Here is a 23391-nt window from a genome sequence, read left to right as displayed (position 1 = left end):
TTGGGGATGATTAGTGGAGTCAATGGAGTCGTTTAAGTGTGAAAACAATTAATAAAATTAGTGGGAGTATCTGATGCATCGATGCATAGGGCTGGTGCATTGGTACACTATGTGTAAAATTCAAATATTTTGACCATTGGATCTTTAGTGCATCGGTACACTGATAGTGCATCGATGCATAAAACACATTCGATGTTTTAAAATAGTCGGGGTGCATCGATGAATGGCTTGTGCATCGGTGCATTGAATGCATTCGATGTCTCTGTTTGTTCAAGAGTGCATCGATGCATAAAGAGTGCATCGGTACACTTAATGCATTCAAAATTCAATTTAATTGAGAGTACATCGATGCATGGACTAGTGCATCGGTACATCTCTTTGAAAATTGAATTTTTGGCTTGGTTTTGGTTCGAAATACTTTGTGAAAATTGTTTCAAAAATATTTTAAGTATAAAACATAATTTTACACATTAGTAAGGATTGAAATTGAACTTGGAAAGACTAAGAGTAATATTTTGATATTCGAATAATTATATCGAATATACTTAAAAAGATTATTTGTAAAATCTTAAAATTCATTTAAACTTAGTTTGTTATATCGAAATATCAAAATGTTTTCAACATATTCAGACTTTAAATAAAATTCAACGATGTCATTAGTTGTGAGCCACAACGAGAAACGTGTGAAATTCATGGATAGAATTTCAAGACATAGCGACATAAGATGTTATATTTAATCATACTGAGTATGGTCAAATATAGGATAATCTTCCTATTCATAGAGAGGATGAGATAGACATTGTTTTCATTAAAGCTTGAAAGCATTCTAAGTTTCTATGTCGGAATTACATCTCGAATGGATTGTGAGATACATCATATGAAGTGTATAGTATCCATAAGATTGCTAAAGAATTATAAATGACATTTGGTCATGTTCTGAGTTGTCAGCAAATTACCTTTAAATAAGGTAACTTACAAGAAAATAGGCGAGACACCATATGAGTTATGTAAATGTAAAAAATTCTCCTACAACTACATCAAAGTGTGAGGGTGCCTTGTATAATTATAATGGTAAGTTGAGACACTTACGTCGTCGACGTAATATCATTAAACAATTGATCTCAACTAGAGTTATCTATATTGATTATGTAAGATCAAAAGATAACATTGTGAATCCGCTAAATGATGAGTTGAATCGAGATCAAGTTGATAAACATCGAAAGGAATGTGACTAAAACCCACTAATTTTTAAGGTGCTATGTGAAGGAAAACCCAACTTAGTTGACTGGAGATCCCAAGATCTAAGTTCAATAGGACAACTTACTTGCATAGACCTTATGAGGTCACTGTGGGGGTTCTTATCCCCAAGTCCATTCCTATGATGTAAACAATGACTAAAATGTGGAAAAGGTTAAGCAATGCTTTTAATGATCACTATGTGTTTCAGTGAGTCGAACAACATAAGTCACCTATGTGAGAGTGAAGTGAAGCCGCTTCAAATAGACTATTGGGGCATAGTTATCTAAACTCTTGCAGAACCAGGACCAGGAGATGTCCACGACTATATGGACATAACCATGAGAACCAAATTCTCGTCAGTGAGATATTTGTGTGAGATATGTCATCGTTACACTAACGACAGGATAGTTCAAGGACATCACGTCTACTCGATAGCTAGTAAGGTAAACATATTTTCACAAGGGAAGGTTCAAAGGGGGACGCCTACCTATCCTATGCAAATATTAAGCGTAGAATCCATCACCATATCGAGTCAGTGTTTGAACCATTAAGTTCATTCATGTGGGGGATTGTTGGAAAAATTGAATGAATTGATGTTATTTGTAACTAATTAATTATAAGTCACGTCACTTGGTGAATGAACTTAATTTTTGGTTTAAAGTTACATCTATTCAATCATAACTATTCAACAATTCTCTTCATGAAAAGATTAGATTATTTCATCAAAAGGATAAGTCCTTTAATCGAAAGGTTAAGTCATTTTATCGAAAGGTCTTAACCCTTCAATTCATTTCCTCTCCTTATATAGGTTACTTGATGCACAATTCTAAGACACAACAAAACATAAGTTACAAGTTACACAAGCTTAGAACTTTGGATTAGGAAAAACACTTAGAAAATTCCTTCCAAATTCATTCTTTCCGGTGATAGAGAAAGACAAGATTGTGTTCGACTGATTACTATGGTTGTGCTTATTGTTGTGATCATTTGTTGTTATATCCTGGGAGACCGACATCCAACGTTACTTAAAGCACCGAGGAGATGACAAATCTATCTTAAGGAAACTGTTCATACATACCTCAACAAAAATCCTTCTTTGATTTATCTTACTCTGCTCATCCTATTCAGTGTCTACATACGAGTAAACAAATCATGTTCCTCTATTTTAATTCTTTATTTATTTTGTTTCGTTCGTATATATAATAATTTTCATTATTATTATTATTATTATCTCGGATTAACATTTTCTAACACTTTTTATTTTGTCTTAATTCCATTTTACAATTTCTCAACTTTTTTTTAAAGTTCTTATTATAATGAAGGTCTGGAGAAGAAACATAGGGGACTCTCTCAAAGGGAAGTGTGTTATGCTCTTGTCCGATAGGCACCGGCAATGACGACGGGAGCGGCATTAGTTACATTGTTTTCGGTTCTTCTAATTTTTCTCCTGCAGTCGGTTTCGATGTCCGGCAATCGTCATCACGATTGTCCTCGCTGTTCTTTGGTTGAAGACAAGGCTGCACTTCTAGCATTCAAGAAATTCGTATTAATCGATCCGAAATCGATGCTTGCGGACTGGGAAGCTGGTGTTCATGTTTGCAACTTCACTGGTTCACATGTGACAAACAACGTCATCGTGCGACACAAATTGACCTCTCTAGCTCTGGACTTGTGGCCAAGATATCACCTTTCCTTTCCAACCTCACTGCTCTTCAGATCCTAAATTTGTACGAAAACCACTTCTTTGGCATCATTCCACCCGAAATTTAGTCCCTCTGACACCTCCAGACTCTCGTGCTTAATCGGAATAACCTAAATGGTCTGATACCGGACATTTTTTTCCTCCTCACCGGCCTCACCGTGTTTGCTGCCATGGAGAACAACTTGACAGGTCCCCCGCCACCTTCTTTTTTCTAAAACTGCACCTTCTTTCTACGATATCAACGGTCGAATTAGGTGGAAATCTGAAACTGTCCCGGTTTATGGCACTTAGTTAGTACAACAATCAATTTACAGGCCAACTTCCTGCATCTTTAACCAATACTACACTGTATAATCTAGATGTGGAGTACAACCATCTATCTGGTGAACTGCCTTCGGATTTAGTAAGCAAGCTCCCTGATCTAGTGTTTCTTCATTTGTCATATAAAAACATGAGAAGCAAAGGAAATAACGCCGACCTTGATCCGTTCTTCTCTGCATTGGGAAATTAAACTGGTTTGATGGAGCTTGAGTTGGCTGGCATGGGACTTGGAGAAAGATTACCGGGCTCAATCGGTCATCCTAGTCTGAAGCGTCTCAAACTGCAGGAAAACCGCATATTCGGTTCCATTCCGCCAGAAATCGGTAACCTTTCGAACATCACAATGCTGAACTTGACATCCAATTTTCTAAATGGAACACCAGAAGAGTTCGGTCTATTGTTGATGTTGGAGAGGCTATTTTTGTCTGGCAACTTGTTCAAAAGCAGAATCCCTCTAACATTAGGGAAACTGCCTCATCACGATCTGCTTGATCTATCGAACAACGGATTCAACGGTGAAATCCCGGCCAGCCTTGGAGATTTAGTCGCACTTCGATCTTTGTTTCTCAACAACAACCTCCCTTCCGGACAATAACGCCCGAACAACTCAAATGCTCGAATCTATTCATGCTTGACTTGTCCTACAATAAGCTAGCAGGGAGGATCCCTCAAGAGCTAAATGAAATACGTGAAATCAGAGGATTTATAAAGTTGTCACACAATTTTCTTGAAGGGCCTTTGCCTATAGAGCTCAGCAAGCTGGAAAATGTTGAAGAAATTGATCTTTCATCAAACAATCTCAATGGGAACATCTTCCCACAAATATCGATCTGCATCGTACTGAAGACGATAAATTTTTCACACAATTCACTTGAAGGCAGCTTCCGGAGTCTCTAGGTGATCTGAAGAACCTTGAGTCATTCAATGTCTCGAGCAACGATATAGCTGGAAATGTACCAATGAGCCTCAGCAAAATTAATCTCACATTTCTGAATCTTTCTTTTAACAACTTTGAAGGAATGATTCCTTCTGGTGGCATCTTCGATTCGGCCACATATATGTCGTTCTTAGGCAACCCGCGCCTATGCGCAGCGGCGTCCAGTAAGCCGTCGTGCCCTAGGAAGAAATATTGGTTCCGATCACGTACATTCTTGGTTATTCTTATCGTAGTTGTATTCGTTACTGTACTGTTATCAGCAGTATGCTTTGTGATCGGAATCCGCCGCGTAAAACTAATGAATTCTTCCAGGAAAAATGGAAGCTTAAGAAAGCCTCTAACACCAGAATTAATGCGCAATTCCCCAGGATCGCTCACAAAGAACTTTCGAACGCCACCGGAGGATTCGATGACTGGAATCTAATTGGCACAAGTAGCTACGGACGCGTTTACAAAGGAGTTCTTCAAGATGGGAATACCATTGCTGTGAAGCTACTACCTTTGCAGTCTGGGAATTCAACCAAAAGTTTCAACAGAGAATGCCAAGTTCTGAAGAGGATTCAGCACCGGAACCTTATTCGAATCATAACAGCTTGTAGTTTACCTGATTTTAAGGCTTTGGTTCTTCCATATATGGCAAATGGAAGCCTAGACAGCCATCTCTATCCACATTCGGAGTCATGTTTGGGTTCAGGTTATTCGAATTTGAGTCTAATACAGAGAGTTAGGATTTGCGGTGACATTGCCGAGGGGATGGCCTATCTGCATCACCATCCCCCAGTTCGAGTCATACACTGTGATCTAAAACCAGGCAACGTTCTACTAAAAGATAATATGACGGCGTTGGTTTCGGACTTCGGTATTGCAAGGCTGGTTGTCATAACCGTTTTTTTGGTGAAATAATTATTTATTGTTTTAAAAACAATTACGACTTTAATTTGGAAAATTTGTGATTTTAGATTAAGTTGGATAGAGCCGCCATCGACTTTTGAGTTAGATAAGTCGAATACCTAAAAATATCTTCAAAAAATAATTTTAAGAAAAAACATTTTTTAAGACAAAAACTGGTCTGCGTTTACCAAAGATTCAATTTAAAAGGATTCGGGAGTCGATTACGTGTGGGGAATGATTAGAACCCCCACAGCGCCCAAAATTAATACTGTGTCTTTTACACGTTGTCGTAATGGTGGAAATTCTAAATCAAATATAAAGTTAAAATATGATCCAATTATTGAATATTAATTAATTTACTTCGAGTTAATTATTTACAGAAAACCCTTTAACACGATAAGAAATTTTGAAAACATAAACTTAAAGGATTAAAATATAACAAACAAAAATTTAAGGGATTAAATAGCAAAACATACATTTAAATGACTAAAATAGATAAATAGAAATTCATATAGCTGAACCACGAATGTAAATAAAAGAGTGTAATCTAATCCCAAGATGTAAAATTATGATGTTAAATTAGGCTATTATCCCGGTATATCACTGGTGATCGGTATTATTACCGATCTAACACCGGTTAGACTATATTTTCCGATCTAACACCCTTAGCAGAAAAGCGCACCCCATGCACCGCGCTATATGTTGATTTGGCGCCACGTGGGTATAGCGCGCCCCCTGATCCGCGCTATACCTGGATATCTGACACGTGGGGTATAGCGCGGTGCAGGGGGCGCGCTATACCCCTAATTACCAACCCTTCACGTCCCCATCCTCCCTATAAATACCTCCATCCTCAATCACTTTTATCACACCAAATTCTCTCAAATTCTCTAAATTTCTCTCAAATACTCTCTTTTTAAGGTATATTTTATAATATTTTTACTATTATGTTTTTACTTTATTTAATATTTTACTAATATAATTCTTTTGCAGATATATAATGGAAGGCAGTCTACTTCGCACGGATGGAAATCATATATCTCTACACTTTGCTGATACGGTAACATTTTAACATTTTAATTTAATTTAAATTATTAGTAATATTTAGTTGATTTATTTAATGCATGATTATTAGATTAAGAATTAAATATCTCGACACTTTGCTGATACGGTAACATTTTAACGTTTTAATTTAATTTAAATTATTAGTAATAATTAGTTGATTCATTTAATGCATGATTATTAGATTAAGAATTAATTTTTGTAATTATTTATTTTTAGGAGAATGATCGTGTATTAGATCCTTTTATTAAGAATCTTAAGTTAGTGATACCCAGTCGTGTCTTGCCGTATTTAGTAGAGGCTGAATTCGGTTACATAGGTAGATATCAGGGTCACTGTAAGATAGAGCCAGACCTGATTTCTGCCTTAGTAGAGCGGTGGAGGCCGGAGACCCACACATTCCATCTTCCGAGCGAAGAGTGCACGATCACGCTTGAGGATGTTTCTATGCACATGGGGATTCCGGTTGATGGAGATGTGATATCGGGGATAGCTTCCGGTTCTTGGACTACTTTGTGTGGGGATAGTCTAGGACGTGTCCCGAAAAATTTTATCGGATGTAGGATACCGTTAAATTGGTTAGATGCCAATTTTCGGGAGTTGAGCGCAAACGCCTCTGAGGATGAGGTTAAGATGTATGCACGGGCATGCATACTGCAGTTGATAGGAGGGTTGCTGATGCCGAACAAATCGCGCAACCTAGTTCACTGCATGTGGTTACGACATCTTAGCGACTTTCGTTTCGCCGGATCATTTAGTTGGGGCTCGGCAGTTTTGGCTTTGTTGTACAGGGAGATGTGTGGAGCCACTGACTACAGACGTAATGCTATCGGCGGATGTCTCCTACTGCTGCAGTCTTGGGCATGGTATCGATTGCCCTTTTTATGTCCTGTTGTGAAGAACCCATTCGTATTTCCACTACTTCTGAGGTAATTATAAAACTGATTTTGTATATTAATAATTTTATACAGCGTATAACAAATTTTTTTCATTGAATAGGTGGTCTACTGATAGGAAAAATCATCAGGAGCACCCTGATGATTTAGAAAAAATTAGGGTGCTAATCGATCAGAAGGCTAGCACACAGGTATGAATTTTAATGTTTAAAAATCGATTTTAGATTATAGTTATATAATTAGATTATTATTTTGATAAAAATTATATATTATTTGTTTTAGTTTGAATGGGTGCCATATTCTACTGATGATGTGAGGGCGGTGATCACACCTAAGTTGAGGGGTCCATCAGATGTTTGGATGGCAATGGTCCCTCTGATCTGTTATGCGACCGTCGAGAGGCACTCCACTGATCGCGTGCTCCGGCAGTTTGGTTGTTTTCAACCAATTCTGAAAGCACCTCGCAATATGGATGAGTTGCATAGCTTAGATAGACGCGACAAGACAGATACAGATTGGCTGGTGAGGCATCATGGGTGGGTCGTGTTGTGGGAGGATCGACATCGGTGCCTTCCCCGTAGAGAGCCCATTTATGATGACCTCTTGATGTATGCTGAGGATTATTATGAGTGGTTCAACAGTAACGGGAAACCGTTTCTACTACCCGAGGATGCACGAGGGCAGACCTTTCCACGACGTCGATAGAGACGTTCACCGACACAGCATCATCGTCCCCCGACTCGTGGATGGAGAGAAGGTGCTTCCGGTTCATCCTAAGCTACACCAGCAGGACCTTCCCAGCAGCCACCGCAACCATATATGATGCCACAACCATATATGATGCCGCCATCGCCTTTCCATTACCAAATGCCGCTGCCCGCCTTCACCTGGTTTTATGACCCTGCCACCGTCACAGATGACCCCTCCTGGAGGCTATTATGTGTCTATGTTTGTAGATTCGACTTGGGGTTCATATGCTGGATATTTAGTGGGTTCATCCTCATCACCCATGGCCGCAGCATAGACACCTCCTATACAGTTTTCACACTCAGCGATGTCTGGGTTTTCCCAATTTTTGCATGCCGGTGGGATAGTCAGTTATACACCTCCAGGGTCCTTATTCTATGGAGGTGCTTCATCGTCATCAGCTCCTCATCAACCTGATGTACCTGCTCAGGACGACGACGATGATAATGACGATGATGATGGTGATGACGACGACGACGATGACAGCGAGGAGTCAGAACTAATGATACGAAGAAATCCTCCTCGAGACTGACAGCCACCGCCATGCGGAACACATTCGCGACGCAGGCATCGATAGATTTTTTTTTATATTTGTATTTACTTTATTTTGTTTAATTGTAATTTTTTATTATTTCTCATTTAATACTTACTTTATTTTGTTAAATTTGTTGGATTTTTTTAAATATATTTTAGTTAATTTTTTTTATTACCATTTAATATCAGTTATTGAAAATTTGGTTATCATTTATCATTTAATTCTTATTGTAAGTTTGTTGTATTTAAATATCAAATTGTTATTAGTTTGATAAAATTTAATAATAGTGTTCATTTTTTTAATCTTCATCAGCGATTATCGAATGACATTAACTTGAAGTAAATGCAAATTAAAATACAAGAATTATTATTTGATAAACAAATACATCATTTCCTCATCAATTGTTACTTGATGACAACAGAAGTGGACATATTTTTCTAGTGTGTCCTGAGTTTCTACAATGGCCACATCTTCTGTCTTGTCTAGATCTTTCTCGAATATCCATATCGCAACGAATTCGATTGGATTTTGGACGACCACGCTCCCTCAATAAACTCATATTTGGTACAATCGGAAGCCAATCTTGAACCTCATCAGGGTCTTTGTCATTACCTATGGGGGAAACTCAAATTCGTATACCTTAAAAACTTCAGATAGTAGGTATACGGGATCCACAAAATGGTTATAGTCTTGACGTGTATGCCTCCCCCTGGAGCTTGAAGCCATCGTGTCAAATGGAAACTGCACAGATGGTTGCGTCGATGGCATCTCCATATGGTCAAAGAAATTTGCAGATGAATGCCTTCCCCTTGAACTGGACGCGGTGTTGCCATACGGATTGTTCGTGGACCCACCTCGGTACATATCGTAAGGAGTTGCGGATGAATGTCTCCCCATTATGGCATTAAAATCATTACACATTATTGTAGTCGGGCTGTCAACTTGTTCAGCTAGCCCATAGTGTGAGCTTAATGATTGACCCCGAACAGCACGCACTTGAACAAAATGTGCATACATCTCAATAGCGGCGTCTGAATAATTACTTTGAGCTTCAACCATCATTTGAACATCATCATTGTTCGAAAGTTCGAACGCTGTATAAGTTAATGGCAACAATGATGTTGGAAATATATACTGCAATGACGACATTCTTCTGTTACTTCCCACATGAATCTTCCTCGAAATCTTAGTTATTAGCTCCTCAAGAGTTATGTTTCTCTTGAATGATATTTTAACACGCTCATTTGATACGAAAACAACGCCAGTTTCATCTTCTCAAATTTCACCATCATAATAAACAATAGCTGAAAGTCGCGCCATTCTTTGAGTTTAAAAGTACGACAATATTATATCTGCAAAAAAATAACTTAAACAAACCTGATTAAATAAATTATATATGAACGAAAATATAACACAATAAATTTTTTACACATCAACGTAAATAATTTAAATAATATAATTTATATTATTACCTGCACCGCAAAACTATTCGACGTATGCTCCCGCTTTTCAATTTTACAAACATAAAAATTAATTGAAAATAATTAGTATAATATTTTTCAAATAATGATAATAAAAAAATAACAAAATTACCTTATAACGAAAAATCTCACAAACTTCTAAATTAAATTTGAGAAGATTGCGAGAATTATTACTCGTTGACGGAATTGTTGTATTAATTTATAAGAGAGGAGAGATGCGAGGAGATGTGAGCTGGAGGAGTGTATTTATAAGCATATAAGGCGCGGTACCTGCACCTCGCTGTGATAAAAGATATAGCGCGGATCAGGGACCGCGTTAAATATAATTTTGGTACGGCGTATAGCGCCCCCCTAATCCACGCTATACCCCTACGTGGCGTATAGCGCGGATCAGGGGCGCGTTATACCCACGTGGCGCCAGATCACCGTATATCGCGGGATAGGGGGCGCACTATACCCACGTGACACCAAATTAGCATATAGCGCGGTGCAGGAGGCGCGTTTTTCTGCTAAGGGTGTTAGATCGTAAAATATAATCTGACCGGTGTTAGATCGATAATAATATCGATCACCGATGATATAACGAAAAAATAGCCGTTAAATTAAAGGTTTTATTTTTAGTCAAAATAATATTAAAAGTCAAAACACCAACTAACATATCAAATCAAACTCCCACTAATTCTTAATAATTGCATCGTATTCTACTTTATAATAAAAAATTAACCCTAAAACCTTGTAGTTTCAACATTAATTTATAGAGTCTCATCACCATCCTTATCAACATCCTTATTTTCAACCCATCATTCATGATTTGCTATCCTTTTTCAACAAAACATAATTTAATTAATTTGTTACCGTGCATATACTTTAGCTCCTGGATTTTAATTAATCTATTGCAAATTTCTTAGATCAAAATATCAAATAATACCTATACTAAAAGTGAAAATAACCCCTAAACAATATTAAAGACTAAAATAAAATTAACAGACACGTAAAGGACCAAACAACAATTAAACCAACTGCTTAAATAGTGATTAAAATAAAATATTTATGAATATAATGATTGAATTCGAACAATAAGGAAAATATATAAAACATTCAATCAGTGGCTAAAATAAAATAATTTTAGATATTGTAACCAAAATCAAATATTCACAATAATAATATATCATGTAATAATAGTACAAAACATAATAACTGAAAAAATAAAGTGCTCAAAACTAAATAAATAAGACTCAATTTAATGATTGAAACATAAAATTACAAAGGAAAAGGGGCTCAAACTGGGATTTACCCATACGCAAAATTACCAAACGATCCCCCTTGAAACTACGTAGTTTCGTAGGGGTTTAAGCCTAAACAAAGGCTTTTATTTCACACTCTTCTCATTTTTCCTTTCACACTAAAAACAGAAGGGAAAGAGTTAAAAAAAAACTCTCTCCATTTTTCCTCCTCGGTGAAGGCAATAGGGTCGCCGCCGGTGGATTTTACGGCGGTATACAGCGGCCGGCACGGCGGTGCATGATGGTAGTAGGGACCAAAAGGTCCCAAAAATTTCCTCTCTTCACCCTTGACCCAAAACCGAGCCCCTCCTAACCTAAAACTTCCCCTAAAATCGTAGATCCAAGGGTTTACCTCTCGAATAAACGTTGAGGTTCGGTGACTTTTGGTGTTCCCCAGCCTCCGACGAACCACCCCTCGGTAAGATCTATTTCCTTCTTTATTTTTTCTTTTTCGAGAGTCCCCTCCCCCAATGTTCCTCTGTGAGTCTTTATTTGCATATGTAAACCTTTGGTTGGTTGGGAGTAGGTAAATCCCTTTATTTTCAGGGTTTGGTGTAATTGGCTTGAGTTCGGTTGATTGAAGCAGGTGGCCTGTCATTGTGGATTATTTGGTGGATTTGTCTCCAACAGCGGTGCTTGAGCGGCGGCTGGAGTGATGGCTTGGCTCGGATCGGTTGATGTCTCGGCTCAGCCATGACAGCTCGTCGGTGGCTCGGCTAGAATCTGGGTAATTGTTGGCGACGATAGCTTGATGTTTTAGGGTTTCAAAACCCTAAATTTTGAGTGATCTGGACAGTTTGATGGGTCCAGATCCAATAGCTGATATTGAGGCGGCGGATGTGTTGAATTTGAAGTTAGAAACCCTAATACTACCGGGTCATATCCGGATTCTATGTCGGCTCGGGTCTTCGGGTTGTAGTGGGCTGCTGGGTTTTGCACTTGTATTTGTTTTGGGCCTGGGATTTGTAATCTGCAAAAAATGTAAATAAAATAAGTATATAATAATAATATTTTTATCCCGGTCAAAAACTGAGTGTCTACACTGGTCATGCAAGTAAGTGTTGGCAATGGATGTGGGGCTATTGAGAACACGGGAAGTTCTACTGCAAATATGTTAACAGGCTCCATTGGTTACATTGCACCAGGTAATCCTCATGATTCACTTATGTGTACCACAGTTATTGTACACATAGGATTCGAATTTTAAAGGATGCCTTAAAACTTGTATCGACGATGTTGCAGAATACGATTTCGGATCAAATACGTCTTTCCGGGGCGATGTGTTCAGCTTTGGAGTTATAGTTCTCGAGATGGTGACATGAAAACGACCTACCGATGACATGTTTAGTGGTGGATTAAGCTTGCACAAATAGGTGAAGAATCACTACCATGGAAGAGTCGAAAAAGTGGTGGATTCGTTGTTGATTCGAGCTTCATTGGAGCAATCCCCGGAAGTGAAGAGAATGTGGGAAATTGCCATCGCGGAGCTTATTGAATTGGGTATTCTTTGCATGCAAAAAACTCCCTCGACTCGGCCAACCATGCTCGATGCCGCCAATGATCTTGATCGCCATACCACCGTCACATTCGCCTCATCTCTGGGAATTTCTTCCTACATTGGTGATAATTAACAGCTAGCTTCTCAACTTTGCTGTAAATACAATGTTTCTGTTAAACTTTTGGGAAGCATGGCTTGGAATGAATCAATCAGAACATGACTGTATCTGATGATTACAGCACTGACAATGCCTTTGTTTATAGAGTATTTGTATATTATTGAAATCAAGTGATCCGCTTGCTCAATCCTTAAAAAAAGAAAGTATGATCAACTCACTTTATATATGTTGATGGTAGAACTATAGTTGAGGTGTCCTGCGGTTCACCTCTTTAATTTAGATAAAGAGTCTAATTAATAATTCTATAAAAGAGTAAAAGAGAAAGGAAGAATAGAAGAAAGTGAACAGTTCAGAGAGATCCTAAGAATGGAAGAATCTTTTTCTTCAACTTTACATGGTAATTTGTACATATATAGTGTTGGTGTCCTACTTAAGATGATAATTATGATTCGTAGAATGATAAAGCAATGTATATCTATCAATAATCATATCAAATGTCATAATCGATCATAGAATATTAAACTTCAAGACCTTTAAAAAATTTCAGAAACTTTGAAGAACTCCAAAATAATAACTACGTAGCTCTTGTAAATAAAAAATTATTTTGGTTCAAAGCTTACACAGAATCATAGTCAAGTTTGAGTCCACATATTCATTTTCCTAAATGAAAAAGAAAAAAAAATATGGAAAACTAAGAAAAATGCTATGATGTGAAGATATTCAAAGTGGAATACCCAGCAATACACGGGATATACATATAATATATGGTTTGGAAATTATGGTGGTAGATGGCATTACATGATAATGACACTGTGAGGCAGGTCTTCACGAATTGGGGTTGTTGATATCTATTGCCCTAAGAGAAAGCAGAAGGAAGCATAATGCGGCAACTGAGCAACTTCATATGTTTTGCATTAATCTATTTTAAGAGGAAGAAAAAACATGGGTTCATGTACTCGATGGAGTGGAACAGTTTTAGTGCTTGGGAATTTACCCTTTATTTTTTTCTTTTATGTTGCCCTTTTGTGAAGAAAAAACATGAGCAACTAATCTGGATTGACTCGGATCGTACATCTAGCTGTGATGGAATATACCTTTTCTCGTTGGTTTAAATAATGAATATGATCATACGAGGGTTTCAAGTGCTTGGCAATATACCTTTCCCTCAGTGGTTGTTCCAAAATATATTTTTCAGGGTGGACATATATGTTAATAACATAATTTTTTTTAATGGGACAGGTACAAATAAAATTTTATGGTGGACACTGTCCATAAAATAAGTATCTAATCGGAAAACAAAAACTCAGATTTCAGGATGGACACGAAAAATTTCAGGTTGAGCACCATTAATAAAATAAATAACTAATTGAAGAAAATTCAGATTTCGGGATGAGCACGTGCCCATCCTGACCAAGCCATGGCTCCACCATTGCTTTCCCTCACCTGTGGAAGCGATCATTGAGGGATAGATTAGGTCAACCGTTCGTATAACGTTCATTTATGTTCGTTTATTAAACGATTGTATACAAAAATTTTATGTTCATTCACTAAACAAACGAATATGAACATGTGTATGTTTAGTTCGTTTATATTCACGAACGAGTTCGTCTATCGGCTTGTTTACTCTGTCTCGTTTCTTCATATTTTAAATATTGGTCAAGATATGAATTAAATTGAACATGAGATGAATTTTGGAGTTCAAACTTTGATGTTTAAGGAAAGTAAAGACTAATGGTGTAATTTCACCGTTTTTCCAATTGCTTGCAATGGTAAAAGAAAGTGGTGGTTACCGAACATTAAACGGACGTTAAATGAACGCATTCGTCAACACTAACTGAATAAAGATGAACAATTACAAAAATAAATAAATGATCATAAACGTAACGCTAAAAATTTAAACGAGTATAAACACCTTCAAATATATGTATACTCAAAAAGAAGTTTGGGGTCCTCCCCTTTCCAAGCAGACCGCTCAGTGACAAGGGAAAGGGCACTCACGCTACTTGCGAGTTCTATTCCTCCCAATGCCAATGCCACCAATTTTTTTATATTTTCTTTCGTTTTAATATAATAGAATTGGTAAATTATCATACAAGTCCCTAAAGAATCTTAAGGTTCATATATTAGGCTTCTAGCTTTAATCATATTCATTATAATCCTCAATTCTAGAAAATCTTTTAATAATACCATAGTTCTAAATATTTGTTCCATTCAATCTCAAATTTTAAAATTTTTAATTTCAATTTAATTAGTCAAACTATGAGATCAAATTTTGTGGTGTTACATAATTTATCAATCCCATATTGTAATTTGAACAATAATATTTTTATCCATACCAACACTAAAACTCTAAACATGATACATGCAATCATAATATATAAAACCATACAAATAAAATTTAAAATAATTAATGTTTAACTAGAGTTCAAATCAAATGTTTCGTATTGATACTTCAAACTAATAATAACATGAAACTTTAAAATAAACCCTAAACCCTAAACTAATAATAACTAAATATGATTTTTTTTAACCACAGATATGAATTTTTTTTAAATAATTTACAGCATATAATATAATATAAAGATGAGATATAATATAATATAAAGATGAGATATAATACAATATAAAAATCGACATGATGAGATATTTATACCACTTGAAAGAATTAAAATAAATATAATATAATATAATCATATTATTATAACAGAAATAAAGCATGCTACTCCGTCAATTAGAGCATATGAAGATGATGCAGCAAGAAAAAGAATCTATAGAGGAAAGTGATGACAGAGAGTGAAGAAGACAAGTAATTCTGTGTGGAAGGAAGAACAAACGAGTTTATCCAGGTGGCTCATTTATGCAGCACTGAATGCATTGAATGTGGCTTAAAGAGTGCACACAAACCCTTCCAAATTGTGCTGTAACTCCAACAGACAGGAACGCCAACCACGGCAGAGAGAAACAAAATGAAGCCAAGTTAAATTATTCGCGTCATTCTATCGTAGTCACTCAACTATTTTTTTCAAAAACATCATTAATATTACGTTTTGATTTCATTTTAGTCACTCATTGTTAAAAAAATTTGAGATGATGTTATTGATGTCTCATCATAAAGTAATGTTACATCATCATTGGAAAAAAGTGTCACATCAACATTTCTATTAATTTTTAAACTATGGATGATTAAAATAAAACTAAAATATAACGTCAGTGATGATTTTAGAAAAAATTATTAGATGACTAAAATAAAACCACTTGAATAATTGAGTGACTAAATATATAATTTACATTTAAATAAAAGAGAGACTTTGACCTAAGACGTACATGCCTTAGCAACATTATAGCCCCGGTTATTCAAGCAGATCAGCACTCAAGGTTAGTCCAACAAATCCAAACCTGGCTGCAACAATATTTCAACAGAGTAACCTAGTTGGTCAGCCCATAACCACCTAAGAAACAAGATTAACAGACTTAATCAAATTTATATAATAACGATACTCATTAATTACACATTCAATTCTCTTCCTTCTTAACCTTGAGGTCGTGGGATCGAGTCTCACGGAGGGCATTTCATAATTCGGAGGTCTCTTACGGAAGCTGCTCTCAATCTGGTGTTGAGGGTAGCCTACTATCTTACCTCCCCTTACCCCATATATATGGGAAAAAGGGACAACCATTAATTACACATTCAATTCTCTTCCTTCTTCTAAACTCCCTTTTCCCCTCCCCTCTAAATAAGATTAGAATTAGGTGTAGGATTTGTCAAAATAATAATAATTTGATTTTAATTAAAAATAATTAAATAAATGCAATCTTTTTAATAAGATATGTGTGAGATTCAAACTTGGGACTTGATTCATATAAGGACAAATCTTAACCGTTGAACCAATTTAAAATTTTGATTTATGTTTGACCAAAATTATATTTAGGATAAACTTTACTTGATGCAATATATTTTCTAATATATATATTCTAAAATAAAATGGATTTAAGGGATCCAAAATTATGATCTCAAGTATACCTACGAAACACTAAACTTGTTTCATGGTTAATAAAAAACTATGTTTAAGTTATACTATGTTCCAGGTAAAGTTTTTATATTTTCAAATTAAATTTAAGTATTTTTAGTTCCTTTTTTTAAAATAGTCTAAGGGTGTTTACAAGATAATATTTATTCTGAATATTTATTTAGTCATTGACAATACACAAATATCCGCATACATGGCTGTTTGAACCCATAATCTCTAAGAAGAATAACACTCTATTTAACCATTGAAACCACTAAAAGGGTTGAGTTCTCTTTTTATTTTTATAATTACATATATACAATCATTGATTTAAAACTTAATTAATATTTTTAAATTTTATACCTGTACATAAATATCTTCTATATATGTAATCGAAGTATATTTTATTAAAAAAATTAAAAATTAATCTAAATTTTTTTAAAAAACTAAAAATTAAAAAGTTTATATGTGTTAATTTATTAATTTATTTTTAATTAAAATTAAAATTAAACCGATAAAATAAACTATTAATAAGAAATAAATGTATTATATAAATTTACTCAATTTTCGTATAAATAATTTATTAACAATCAACAATAATCTAATTAACCAATAACTAGTTGGTCTAGTAGAATAAGACACTAGATTCTTTAAGTAAGGTCAGAGGTTCAAATCCTGACGTTTGTGAATGAATCGAACTGGACTTGGAAGGTTACCTTTGCTTCTGTAGTATTAGATTAAGATTAATTAATCAATAGATCGAATATTGATGATTATATAAAAAAATAACCATCTAATTAATAAAAATCTTATTCTATACTAAAAGGATTAACTATAATCTAATGATTATAGAGGTAATTTACCCTATAAAATATTTGTAGCGTACTAGCATAGCGCGTGTGGTATTTTAACTGTAATAATCCTGAAGAGATTGACTTGGGCAATTGGATTTTGTTTAAAATCCAAATAAACATTTAATTATTATAAAAAAAAAGGCCCAAACTCCAACAACAGTGCTCTGTTTTCTCAGATTTAGAAAGAAGGGAAAAAAACGTTGATTTTACCGAGAAATATTCCCTTCCTGCGTACAGACAAATTATTATTATTATTATTATTTTTAGGTTAGGGTTTATTAATTTAGAGTCAGATCATATATAAGATTTAATTGAGATTTCATCAATATAAAATTATGACATACATAAGATTTAATTGAGATTTAGGTAAAAAATTACAAATTACTCACCAAGAATGACGATGATAGAATTCAAATTTGACATTACAAACTTAAATTCTTTAATTTTAATCACTTGTGATAACACTTGTTGGTACGTAAAGATAAATTATTATAATAAAATAAATAAATAAATTATGGATCACGACTCTTTTATTTAATTTAAAACATTGGAACAGTTTTGTTTTATTTTTCACACCAGAAATTTAATTAATAATTAGGTAGGAAATTGCATGAAAATATTAGCAAAGAAAGGTAGACAAAGGGAAGACAAAAGGACGAGACTTCCCTCCCTCGATTTATTATCTTCTTTCTTTCTTCGTATTCTTCCGTATTTAATTAAAAAAAACATCTAAATTCTAAATTCAACAAAACCCAAATCTGCTGAGGAAAAAAATACCATTTCTTGCTCGCTTTCTTATTTTGGAGTTCTGGGTTTGAAAATAAAGGATTGATTTATCTCTGTTTTCAGTTAATGGAGAAGGAGGTAGGTTCAGCAGCAGCAGCTTTGGAAGGGTTTTCACCAGTCTCTACAACTAGAATTTCATGGAATTCCAGGAAGAGATCTGGTAATGTTTGATTCACTTCCCTTCTCTGTTTGTTTTGCATGATTTCTCCTCATAATTCATTCATCTTTTTTGGAATTTTTACTCTGAATTAGGGGAACGTGATTTATTTTCGACTAAATTCATTTAAAACGATTGATTAATCGAATTGGGGACATTAAAATTCCCAGTGTTTTTGTTTATGAGTGATGATTAATTTGCTGCTACGTTAATTTACCTAGTTTTCTTAAACTGGTTGTTTTGCTTGCACCATCATTTTGATTCTCCTTTAATCAAGAAACTCCAATTTCAGCTGTTCACTTCTTCAAACAAAAATAAATGAAAAAAAATAACTTTTAAGATTTAATTTCATGTATTATGCCATAAATAAATATAAAATCTTCACACATATTTAGACAGATATAGCTTTTGTTTGTATGGGTCCTAGACTCCACACAAATTTGATCTTACTCCACGCCGAAATCTTCATCTGACTTTATTTATTTATATATATATATATATATAACAAGACGTGGAGTATGAAGACAATTGTTTATTTTTATTTTTTGGGTATTTTTAATTAGTATAAAAGGCCTCATTTTTTGGTAATGAGTGCAGAACGACTGTTCACATCATAGGGATGGAAGCCTCCTGTTATTTCAAGCACATGTTCTATGTTATGAAAATACAAATAAAATATATATACTTGTCCAGGGTCTACGGATTTACATGTGTTAGTGTATCGGTAATTTTGAAAATTTTAAATTCTCGTATATTTTAAATATTTTTTATTAATATCTAATTTTGCATTCCTAATATTTAATAATTTTGTTTTTTAATTTTTAATATAAAATTTTAAGTGTATACATTTTTACATTATATATATATATATATTAGATATGAGTATATTACTTGATGTTCAACTTTATCTATGGTTTTCATATATATTTGGAGTTTTCTGATGTCATATTGTCATCAAATACATAATTTAGATTTTTTTTTTTGTATTTTTAATTGATTATATGCTTTCGTTTTTAAAATTTTATAATTTTCTTACTTTTATCTTTAATATAAAATCTTATATCCAGCCCTGATTGCATATTGGTTTTTGAATATATGAGGACTTTGATGTGAGCACATATACTTGAAAGAAAAAGAAAGAAGAGTAAGATGGACATAGCGATAGACAAACTGTTGTTAGCTTCTTCACTCTGTCTTCACAAATCACAATCAGTGAAAGTCTGTTTTAGAAGAACAAGTGAGCTTAAAGAAGCTTGGAACTTAACAACAAATGATGTTTTAATGAGTTCATGTTTAGTTTAGAAATGCTTCTAAAATCAGTTGGAACTAGAATGTTTTAACTTCTCTCCGACAGCTAGCGGGAGGAATTTAGACAAGGTAACACAAGAGACTGCTAATGTGACACCCACCAAACAGGAAGAACACACTCTTGATCAAGACAATGCACCGGATCCTGTGACGGCTTCCGAACTTTCTGAGCGCCGGAAAGCTCTGTTTGAACCCCTGGAACCTATAAAAAATGTCAATGGCTGGCGACCGTCAGCTGAATCTTTGCTTCCCCCACCGGACTTCAATGCTGCAAGCTATCCAAAGGGCTGGCTGATCGGAAAGAAGAGGAAGCTGGTAAATGTTGATGTTGTCGAGAGCATGCGAAGGATTGCAGTCCAGGAAATGAACAGAAAGGTAAGGATAATTTATAGGTCTATGGGATAGTCATTATGCACACATAGTTACATACAGTCACAATATACGGGAAAGCAAAATTGATGGGTTGAATTTTGAAAGGTCTTTTGCTCATCTCTCTTCTACTTCTTAGATCAGTCAATAGATTAACTTCGAGTACTTCAGAAAAGAAGAGTCTGTATGGCATCTTGATTATAGAGTCTGCAACTGAAATGGTAGAAAGGTCTGCGGGATTATTACTAGAGACAGTTGGAAATAATTGGGATGGTTGAAATTTGTACTATTCAGAATTTTTCTTAAGTCTATGATAACATACATTGTAAATGCAGCTGCTCAAATACGAGAATAACATTCTCTTCTACTAATTAGACGACTTAATAGGTTAGATTCAATAGTTTAGATTCGAGTATTTCGAAAGAAAGAAGGGTCCGTTTGGCACCTTGATTTAGAGTCAGCAACTGATATAGTAGGAAGGTCTATAGGATCATTACCAAAGACGATACAAAATAACTGGAAATGGTTGAAATTTGCAGGATAGGGAAATAGATGGTTGAACGAGCAGTTGGAAGAAGATCTCGATGCTTAGAGCATCTACACTTCAGCTGCTACAAGAGAAAAGTAAAAGGTCAGAGGTCGAGAGAGAAACGCAATGCTACAAGAACAGGTATCCATGCTGATGACATGTTGCAGCAAGGAGAGAAGGTCCGGATCATGATGAACCTTGAAGAAAAATTCATTGGAGAATTGTAGTTTGTCTGCTGGTATAATTCTTTGCTCGTAGGTTTGTTTGCAAATAGTAGAAGAGCATGCCGGATTCGGCATGCGATGTATACAGTGGCGACCTACCTAGGTAGAAATGATTAAGTTTGTTTGGCGTGTATTTGTTTGTTGAGTAGCTTTCTTATGCTTTCAAAGTTGTAAGTCAGTTATTCTCACTTAAATCTTGATGCCAAATTACATTAAATAATTGTTCATCTGTTAGTAGCAAAGAAGATAGTTTTTGGAGCTTCTCGATCATCAAGTGGCAAAACGATAAGTTTCGTCACCATCATCGTGTTTACTTGAGGAGAGCTTAGTAGCTTTCACATGGTATATCTCTTATTTGTTGGAGATTAAGGTAGTGCATTGTAAACTTTGAAATGTCTTTTGTAATATATAAATTTAATGTTTGGGTGTCATTAGCATGCCTTGAATTTTTCATATTTTCTTGATGTTAAATGACATTTTATTTCTTACTTTCTTGATGTTAAATGACATTTTTTGTGTTATATGTAAGGATGGCAAAGGTCGGATCTGGATCGATCCTGTTAGACTCAGATCTAGATCCATTTTCACATCCTGGATCCAGACTTGCCCCAATCTGCGGTCTAGAAAATTGGGACCTAGATTAGATCCAACGGATCTCACAAATCTGGGTCCAAAACTGGTCTGTTAAAAAAAAAGATCATTCACCTATTTTTTTTAACGTAATAAATCTGTCATTGATTAATTTCACGTTGTAACCACCATTTTTTCATTTTATTATTTATAATTTATGTAAAAAAATTAAAATGTAAGAGTTGGGGTTATTAATATCCCAACCAACCCTTGTACAATGTCTCCTCCTTTTCCCCGAAAATCTTGGAATGAAAGATTTTTTTTCTTTGTTTCTCCTCTTCATTTGAGATTTCCCCCCTTTCTTACGTTTTTTGTTTTTGGTTTCGGGGTTCATTGGTTGCATAAGTGTGGCCACCATTGAGCAGTGGTCGGCGTGAGAGAGAGGCCATCTCACAGCCAGGAATCGTCGGCTGTTGGTGGTCGGAGGTGAGCGTATGGGATCTTTGGTGGGGCCTTGGTCGAAAGCAAGGAGAGGGGAGAATAGTTTGGGTCACTTAGACCCTTAGGTGGCTTTCTTCGGTCGGTTCGGACATCGGTCGGAGTTCGAGTGTTTGCCATTGAATGGCCAAGGCATAGTGGCCGGCGTTGAGGCTCGTTTCTTAGCCTTCCCGGCCGTCGAATGGGGAGGAGAAAGAACGAGATTAGGAGGAGAACGAGGAGAGCTTCGGTCGTTCAAGGAGTTGGATGGTCCTCCATTCATGGTCGAGGTCACTGGTTGGTTTAGGGTGGTCACCGGCCCATTTTTCGGTGTGTGAGGGTCGGTGTACGGCGGCCAAAGATGCGTTTGAAGCTTGGTAAGCTTCTCGGCAGACTTACGTAAATTGGGGAATAGTTTAACGTTTAGGTCCTCATACTTTAGGTACAAATTTACATTTTAGTCACAAGTTTTAGGGTCAAATCTCAGTCCAGGTACCCCTATCTTTACCGTGTTTTTGCATTTTGGTCATTGTACATTTCTTTTCTAATTTATTACAGTTTTATCATTTTGTTTTATTTTATTTTAATTTAGTTACTATTATTATTCTGATTTTTTCGAATTTAGTCACTGATTTTACATTTATTCATTTTTAGCCACTGATTGGATTATGCTTCTTATGTTATTATGATTTGGATGTGATATTTGAAATTTATTCATTTTAGTCACTTTTTAATTTCCGATTTAGCTACTATTATTTTAATTATTGTATTTTGGTCCCTATTTATTTCTTATTTAACTACTAACTTTTATTTTCTTGTATTTTAGTCATTATTATTTTATTTTATGCAATTAGGTCCTTGTATTTAGGTCTATTTTATTTTTTTATTTTATGTTATTTTTCCTATTTTTCCTATTTTTTATTGTTTTTATTAAGTTTACTAATTGTTTCATATTTCTTGGTTTAATTTCTAGATTTAGTTTTCAAAATTAGGTTAATATTAAAATCAAGCTTAGAAATTAGAGTTTCACATTAGTTATAATTAGGGAGCAATTCGAGTTGAGTTTTCACAATAAATGCCCGATTACTCGAACTGATTGCTCGACCCTTTTAAAATTTATTAATAATTAATATTTTCTTAAAATACTTTAAGTTTAACAATTTAGATAAAATTAGGTTTTAAATTAGTCCTTAACTTTAGAAATTATCAATTTAGGTCCTTAAGCTTTTAAATCTTTTAGAACTCGATATTTTAGATCTTTGACATTTAGTCCCTGAGCTTCGATTAGTGTTTTAACTTTGACATACTTAAATAGGTTAAATAGAACCTCCACTTTTAGTTAAATTTCAATATAGTCTCCTTAATTTAGGGAATAATCTAAGTCGGCCTTCGCGTAAATA

The 23391-nt window shown here is 35.0% G+C and overlaps 1 protein-coding gene and 1 pseudogene across 1 annotated transcript; both read left to right on the top strand.

Annotated features, from left to right (window-relative positions):
* The first annotated feature begins 2632 nt into the window (after positions 1-2632).
* LOC120193255 lies at positions 2633-12830 on the top strand (annotated as a pseudogene).
* A 5429-nt stretch (positions 12831-18259) lies between these two features.
* On the top strand, positions 18260-20227 carry LOC120193254 (protein HEADING DATE REPRESSOR 1-like). The gene is made up of 2 exons (XM_039195796.1): positions 18260-18517; positions 19869-20227. The coding sequence occupies exons 1-2, from the start codon at positions 18424-18426 to the stop codon at positions 20225-20227; spliced, it is 453 nt and encodes a 150-aa protein (XP_039051727.1). The 5' UTR covers positions 18260-18423.
* The last annotated feature ends 3164 nt before the right edge of the window (positions 20228-23391 follow it).

This window comes from Hibiscus syriacus, unplaced genomic scaffold, assembly GCF_006381635.1.
Source record: "Hibiscus syriacus cultivar Baekdansim isolate YM2019G1 unplaced genomic scaffold, ASM638163v2 tig00116991_pilon, whole genome shotgun sequence".
Classification (NCBI taxonomy): Eukaryota; Viridiplantae; Streptophyta; class Magnoliopsida; order Malvales; family Malvaceae; genus Hibiscus; species Hibiscus syriacus.
The sequence above is the reverse complement of the archived record's forward strand: the minus strand, read 5'-3'. Positions and strand labels throughout refer to the sequence as shown.

Excerpts from the sequence above, each read along its gene's own strand:
- LOC120193254 (XM_039195796.1), top strand. The coding sequence starts at position 18,424 with ATGGAGAAGGAGGTAGGTTCAGCAGCAGCAGCTTTGGAAGGGTTTTCA. Across the intron at positions 18,518-19,868 it reads GAATTCCAGGAAGAGATCTG|CTAGCGGGAGGAATTTAGAC; the intron begins GTAATGTTTGAT and ends TCTCTCCGACAG.